Source organism: Hetaerina americana, unplaced genomic scaffold, assembly GCF_022747635.1.
Source record: "Hetaerina americana unplaced genomic scaffold, ioHetAmer1.1.p SCAF_1, whole genome shotgun sequence".
NCBI lineage: Eukaryota > Metazoa > Arthropoda > Insecta > Odonata > Calopterygidae > Hetaerina > Hetaerina americana.
The window spans coordinates 41,543,323-41,551,044 of NW_027286069.1; the positions used below are offsets into that span (position 1 = coordinate 41,543,323).

The 7,722-nt window shown below is 35.4% G+C and overlaps 2 protein-coding genes across 2 annotated transcripts in view; one reads left to right on the plus strand and one right to left on the minus strand.

The window, feature by feature from the left end:
- The window catches only part of LOC139690993 (zinc finger protein 608-like), a 133,580-nt gene extending 133,179 nt beyond the window's left edge, over positions 1-401 (minus strand). The window contains exon 1 of the mRNA XM_071588692.1: positions 295-401. The gene's annotated coding sequence lies outside the window, so the exon portion shown is untranslated. The remainder of the gene's footprint in view (positions 1-294) is intronic.
- A 54-nt stretch (positions 402-455) lies between these two features.
- PIG-K (Phosphatidylinositol glycan anchor biosynthesis class K) lies at positions 456-5,978 on the plus strand. The gene is made up of 8 exons (XM_071599706.1): positions 456-586; positions 715-857; positions 945-1,080; positions 1,176-1,384; positions 1,989-2,106; positions 2,781-2,891; positions 5,131-5,315; positions 5,814-5,978. The coding sequence occupies exons 1-8, from the start codon at positions 512-514 to the stop codon at positions 5,893-5,895; spliced, it is 1,059 nt and encodes a 352-aa protein (XP_071455807.1). The 5' UTR covers positions 456-511; the 3' UTR covers positions 5,896-5,978.
- Positions 5,979-7,722: the final 1,744 nt, after the last annotated feature.

The window sequence follows — 7,722 nt, forward strand, 5'->3', positions numbered from 1 at the left end:
AATGAGAGGTAAACGATTTTCACCAAAAAAACAGATAAATATCAATACATATCACAGGTTGATTAAACACAATCGAACATTCAGAACAATGAACAGTTTTCACACACAAAATGGGCTGTGAAATAATAAGTAACGAAAACAAATGGATATACCCAGGGGAATAAACAATCATGTGCATTTTTGGCAGCGAGTACACATGATAAAAAGACCACCTTTACTTCATAAAACTAACATACTGATACCAATAAGAGCACATATTTAGACACAGCAACTAAAAAAGATAATAGTACACACCTTAAAAGTTGGTTCCATTACACAAACACTACTTCGGATGAAACATTTATCCTTGTGTTTTTCTACACCAAACGTAAAGCCATTATTCCCTCCCGTACGACTCTCGCGACACTCATCGGCCAAGAGACGAACAATTTTTTAATAAGCGAACGAAAGGCGCATTCGTCAAATTCAAAACATTCTTACAGAGGCAGAAACATTTGTAAATACTGTAGGAATGCATTTCAGTAATATTGCTTTAGTGTTGTGCTTATTTTCTAAAATTGTGTTTTCGAATTTCATTTCAAAAAAGGTATATCCCAGATAACAACAGCATGTAATTGTTGAATGTAGGCTCAAATGACTTTTGCTATGAAAATCTTGAATTCGTTTGTTTGAAATTCATTGTTTAGTTAATTTTATTCCAATTTTTCTGGTCAGATCCATGAAGATGCTACCGGAGCTGGTCATACTAATAATTGGGCTGTTTTAGTTGACACTTCTAGGTTTTGGTTCAACTATAGACATGTTGCTAACGTGTTATCCATTTATAGAAGTGTGAAAAGGCTTGGAATTCCTGATAGGTGCATTTATATCATCACTTTAGTGAAATATGTTTTTAATAGTTTTTTGTAAAATCTCTAATCTTCCTTCCATCGTTCCCCACATAGTCAAATAATCCTTATGGTGGCGGATGATATGGCTTGTAATCCAAGAAATCCTAGACCAGCCACTGTTTTCAACAATGCCAATCAGCATATAAACGTTTATGGAGATGATGTAGAAGTTGACTATCGAGGATACGAGGTTATTATAATATATCTTGAAAATTTAAAATAGTTCCTGTTACGCTTGCAGGGAAGATACTCAATACTTCTCGTATCCAATTGCTTCCACTTTAGGTAACTGTGGAAAATTTCGTTCGCCTTCTGACGGGTCGGCTTCCTCCTGGAACTCCTCGCTCGAAGCAGCTTATGACTAACGATGGAAGTAATGTTTTGGTGTACCTGACGGGACATGGTGGTGATGGGTTCCTTAAATTTCAAGATTCTGAAGAAATTACCAGTCAGGAATTGGCGGATGCTTTGGAACAAATGTGGCAGAAAAGAAGGTCTGCTCACCATATATATAAATATACATATATATATATATATATATACATTTCTTATTTTTCTCCACCACAATGTACAAGAAGTTGCCAGGTGGACAAGTGGTAGAACATGTAATGGCACATTTTCGAAACTTCACGTTTTCTGCTGTTATTTACGAATTTGTACTTGGTGAACCCCTTTAAGTCTTTCATCTGACGAGCAAAATGCTAGTTTCTATTAACTACAGAATTTGAATAATTAATAAATTGGGGCAGTTATTAATTCAGCCATTGATTTTGAAAGCAGTGCTTATAATATCATGATTTTTAAAGAAGTAGAGATTGTTACCTCCTTCCTCATCCATAGAATTACTGGATTGTCTCATTCCAGGATCAAGTGTTTATGTTAATTGGATCTACAATTGATGGGTACAATACTCTATTTGAAGTACTCTTTTATGTTTGATCGACTCTTTTGCCTGCATCATCTCATTCTTCTACTCTTTTGATGTTATTGTCACACCAAGTCAATTAAGTGTTCACCCGATGCATTTAAATGTCATTTAGAAACAATAATTGGCATGCATTAACTAATATTTACCTCTACATTTAATTGGACATCTAGGTACCATGAAATATTTTTCATGATTGACACCTGTCAGGCTGCCTCCATGTATGAAAAGTTCTATTCTCCTAATATCCTTGCTGTTGCTAGCAGTCTCGTGGGAGAAGATTCACTATCGGTAAACTTTACAATTGATATATCCATGCATTCATATTTATTTAATGGAGTGTCAAAAATTTTATCTATGTTTTAAGATAAGTACTCACTGAAATTTAAGCAAAATATTTTCCCTTCAAAGTCATTATTATATAGTCTGCTTACAGAACTTTCTAGCTCCAAGTGTTTATAGTGTCCTTGATCAAATGGAATTTCCATGTTGAATTATGTTCTTCATGAGTAATAGTTGTTGATATATATTCCCTCCATGTGAATTTTGTGCCTCACTCCACAAAATTCATATGGAGGGAGGCATATATAGATATGCCTCCCTCCATATGAATTTTGTAATTCATAATCCCTCCTACTATATTATTTTGTCATGTACTTTTAGAAACTCCATTTTTCATCTATTGATTTTACTATTCTGCAATTTGCTCTTCTTTGAAAGAAATACCAATGCTTATGACTTAAGTGAGTGTATTATATATCTACCTATCCATTATATTATTAGTTAAAATTGATAATGATTGCTAACATTATTATATAATTAATTATTTAAAAATGTCCCCAATGAGATGGTAGAAGGCATTCAGCGGACTATATACCATTTTAAATATATCATATGTGTACATAGCGTTTGGAATGCTTACTTGATGAGCAGAAAAAGTATTATAATATATTTCTTTATCCTAGCATCATGTAGATCCAGCTATTGGAGTGTACATCATTGACCGCTACACGTTTTATGCCCTCGATTTTCTTGAGAGGGTGGAGCCTGACAGCTCAAAGACAATGGGACAATTTGTGAGTATATTTTCATGCTGCAAAATAATTAAATCATTATAGTACTATGTTAATCATACCCACCCTTCTATAAAAGGACTGTTAATATTTAGTGTTACCATGTAACCATATGGTGAAGTAAGACCAGTTTCATATGGTAGCAAGTGCTGAGGCAAATCATCTTTAAACTAATTGAGATCACTTTAATTTTTGCCAGTGAACATACTATAAGAAAGGTTTTTTGTTTACCATAGACAACTAAGCAATACCTCCCTGTCAATTTAGGAGTTAATGACTTGAGTCCATCTGTTGCACAAATCCGTGTATGCCTTTGAAAATAAGAATCTTATAGTAATTTTAATTATTTATTTATGTAGCTTTAAATGCACATTAGTGGATGACTACTAAAGTTGCTGCTGTGGCCTCTTCCCTTGTTTGACTTTGACTATGTTTTCTGTCTCTCCTCTTAAATCTTTTGGTATTCAATTAATAATTTTCCTCACATATCTTTAATCATGTGCATGGATTTACCCTTCTTACTTCCTGATTGTGCTTTCACCTTCCTATACAGTACACCAATTTCATCCTCCTTTGTAAAATTTCAGTTTTCTCTCACTGCATCTTACACTACACCTCAGTTTATTATTAATATATTTGTCCTTTCTATTTCCTAATTTTGTGTTTTCATTCTTTCATATTTTTCTCATCTTACCTGTTTTATCATATTAAATCTGATGTTACACTACATTAGTACTAAATTATGATCTGAATCCGCATCTACTTCAAAGAAGCTGTGCCAAATAATCACACTGTGTTTAAATCTGTGTCTAATCATAATATAGCTTAAATGATATCTCTGTGAATCCCCAGGCATATTCTACTGATACCTACACCCACTGTGGTGTTCCAACCAAATGTTCATGATGATTAATTCATTTCTCCTTTCTATTCTATCACTTACTTGCAGCTTTATTTTAACTATGCTTCTTCCTACCTTTTTGTTCAAAACCTTTCCTTGTGGACTCTCCTTCCCTCCACAGTAGCTTTATTGCTATCCCTCTACTAATCCCAGCTATCCTTTCATCTCACCTTGCACAGAGCTATCTATATTTTCTCTCAATATCTCCCCCTTGATATTTTTTTTTTAATTTTCATGTCCGCAATATCATTCTAAAATCCCAAGTCCCTATTATAACTATTTTGATCCACCTATTTGTCTTTTTCTCTGCTGCTGCTGTTGATTTTGTTTTGAAAGGTATGGTTCGTATGATGACGACCACATATCCCTACTTCTGCTGGGCATGATATACTACCCAGTGGGCCGCATCTCATAGTTGCCAGGATTCATTTCCATACAAATGTCCATCATTATTTATTGATATAAATAATTGAGGTAGTTTCCCATTGCTTTCCTTAATAGTGTTTTTAATGTGACACCATCACTCAAATGGCCTCCGCACTGGGGTCAGACTCCTTTGCTGCCTAACTAAAGAACAGAATTTGTAGGCATTGCTTTCATCTGACACCTACCCTTTAACCTATCTTGAATGGGTGACCCTTCGAGGAGCAGTTATCATTGTTCCCACCAGCATAGCTCTAGGAGCCATTAGAATGCACAAGCCCTTCCACCACATTAAGGACGTAGTCCACGTAGTAATTATGTTTCAATAACTTGGTTTCAAGTTTAGGTGTGTGAGGATTTGATCAGCCTTAATGTCAGTGTGGGTTATTCTGATGCTTTCAAGCAGAGTAGTGAAATGGCCTGCCGTGAAAATTCAGTTGTCAAGAAAAATTGCCATTATCAAATGAATGAGCAGTGAAATATATATTGGTACAAGAGATTGGATCAAGCTAAAATTTTGCAAAAGTAACTCCAGGATCCCTTTAATGCAAAATGTATTAATCCTAATATCCTGTAAACAATATGAATAATATACGATATTAAATTTAACAGTTTATAAAGATTTTAAAATATAGCCAATAATATTTTCCAATTTTTCATGATCTCATTATTTGCAAAGTAAGAAATGAGCTTTTCATCTGATTTTAAATTCTCTATAGCTGCTAATAGAGAATCGTTCAATATTAAACTCATTTGAAAACTCTATCTTCACCCACTCCAACTAGAATACTGCTACTTCAATTTTGGGTAGTCTTTTCATACATTTAAAAGTTAAGATTAGAGATTCCATAGTTTATAGGGAATACCATACAGAAAATATTTTAGACATTGACTAATGATACCCATTTTCTTAACCAGCTTAATGTGTGCCCAAAAAGAGTATGCATTTCTACTGTTGGAGTAAGGAGGGATCTCTATCCTAAAGATCCCAATCATGTGCCAATCACAAACTTCTTCGGATCAGTAAGACCTGTGGAAATCAGTTGGAATGCAGTGAAGTTGTTGAGCAATTCCAGCGCTAATGTTGCAGAGCCCCAGTGCAGGTATAACTTTTTAAAATTAAATATGGTTATCATAATTTTACCCTGTGAGAAAATTTAGTTTGTGAAAGCATTTCTTGTATTTATTTCATTATCTTAAACCTCTTTATGGCATATGTTGATGGCTCTAAAGAATTTCTAAGGTGTCAAGCAATGAGCTTAAAGTGCCAATTGGACATGATTTTTAACAACAGGAATTATGGCAGGATTATATGATGTTTTCTTGCCAGAGAAATGTTTAATTGCCATTGCACTATTATGAATTTAAAATATTTATGCTCATTTGACCAAAATGGTTGCTTTTGGCCCGTTGATTGAGCCATGTGTCAATGGATCATAGAAACAGAATTTTTGGTGAAGTAAGATGTAATACCTGTGATATAAGATAAAAGTTTTAATTAAAGAATATGTCGAATATCTGGTGAATGATTTGAATTCATTAAGACAGGTTTGCTCCTTCATATTGCAACCCTGAGTAAAATCTATTGCTTTTTGTTTCAGTGAAATGGATGTTCCTGTGAAAGCATTAGGAAAACGGTTAAGCTACGTACCACTATTTCCAAAGCATTTATTTACAGACTAGCAGTATTAAGGATTTGTATTGTACTTGTTTTTTTACAGTTGTTAATCAATCTATTGTATAATTAAAGAGGTGTGCAATTTTCAGTTAAATGTCTTTTATTTCATTCCACCCAGAATGTAGGGATGGATAGTTTTTCTTTGAAAAGCTACATTTCCCTATAGCAATAGCTTTTGGTGTGATTTCTAACCTAGCCCCCCTAATGAAGCTTTATGGCTCTAAAGAAGCTGCCACACTTCAATATTTAGCGATTTGATATGCCTATAAATAAGTATGTCCTTCGATTTTCGAATCTGTTTTAAGTAGATATGAGGACTAATTGAATAAAAATTTTAATAATTTCATTCCCTGACCATAATGCATATAGTTTCGGATAGAAGCTGCTTATCTGGTGTCGCAAGGCATTTATTGGTTCATATAGTGCCCATGTGCCCTAGCAACCACTGACTCGGCCTAATTGGCTGTGTGTTGTGCCTGGTAGCTGAAGAGGCAAGGCATCCATGGTCGTCATCTCATGAAAACCTTGCTAAGCAAAACTGACCGTGACAGAAAAGGATATGCAGAAGAAGACCGAATTAGTTAGATGGGAACTTGGAATGTTAGGGCAATGATGAGGACAGGAAAATTAGACAATATAAAGTGAGAGATGGAAAGAGGAAATAGAGATATTTCATTTCTATGGGAGGTGAAATGGAAGAATACCGGGGATTACTAGAGTGATAGTTATAGAGTAATATACAGCAGAGGGGACGAGAGCCAACCAGGGGTTGCCAAAATAGTGAATAAATAGGTAGGGAGAAGCATAGTCAACATAGATTAAGCAACGGATGGAATATGACTAGTAGAGACAAAAGCGGAATTGACGAACTTGGTCATTGTTCAGGTTTAAATGCCACCAAGCAATCATGAGGAGGAAGAAATCAACAAGATATACAATCAGTTGGAGGATATTATTGCATGTGTTCCTACAGGAAAACATTTGATAGTGATGGGGGATTGGAATTAAATGGTAGGCAAAGGTAGAGAGGGTATGAGGTGGGGGACTATGGTTTAGGCTCGAGGAATGACCTTGGGGAGAAAGCAATTGAGTTCTTTAGGAGACTGGGGTTAGTCATCACCAACACTTGGTTTGGACACCAAAAAAGGTGTAGGTATACATGGAAAATGCCAGGTGACTCAGTAAGGCATCAGTTATATTATTTATGGTTAGGCACCGGTTTAGAAACAGTGTGATCAAGTCGGACAGCTTCCCGGGAGCAGATGCAGACTCTGACCACAATTTGGTTGTAATGAAGTGTAGCATCCATTTTAAAAAGATGAGGCAGGGGTGGTGAATCAGAAACTGGACTGACAAGGAATAATAATCAGCAGGCTGATTAAAGAGGCATTGGAAGAACTGGAGGTAGGAATGAAAGTCGGAGGGGAATGGTAAAATCAGTTAGGTTTGCGAATGACCAAGCTTTAGTTTGTCAGTCAACCAAGGTGTTGCAGTCATTGCTGAGTGAATTGGAAATTCAGTACGATAGATATGGGATGAGAATCAATATAAATAAAACAAAGGTTATGTGATTTACCAGAAAGAGAAAGGCTACGGTTAATATTAAAACAGGAAGGCAAAAAATAGAGCAGGTGGAACAGTCAATGTATCTAAAAAGTATTTTGGACCAAAATTGTAAAAGCAGTGGGGACATAAGGAAAAGAATTGCAGTGCGAGCAAAGAGGCTTTCACATACTAACAAGAAGGCAGTTGGTGACAGGGATGTTGAGCACAGGTGTTAAGAAAAGGCTCCCGAAAACTTTGAAATGGAGTTTAGCTATGTACATTGTGGA

Excerpts from the sequence above, each read along its gene's own strand:
- PIG-K (XM_071599706.1), top strand. The coding sequence starts at position 512 with ATGCATTTCAGTAATATTGCTTTAGTGTTGTGCTTATTTTCTAAAATT. Across the intron at positions 858-944 it reads AGGCTTGGAATTCCTGATAG|TCAAATAATCCTTATGGTGG; the intron begins GTGCATTTATAT and ends TTCCCCACATAG. Across the intron at positions 5,316-5,813 it reads GTTGCAGAGCCCCAGTGCAG|TGAAATGGATGTTCCTGTGA; the intron begins GTATAACTTTTT and ends TTTTTGTTTCAG.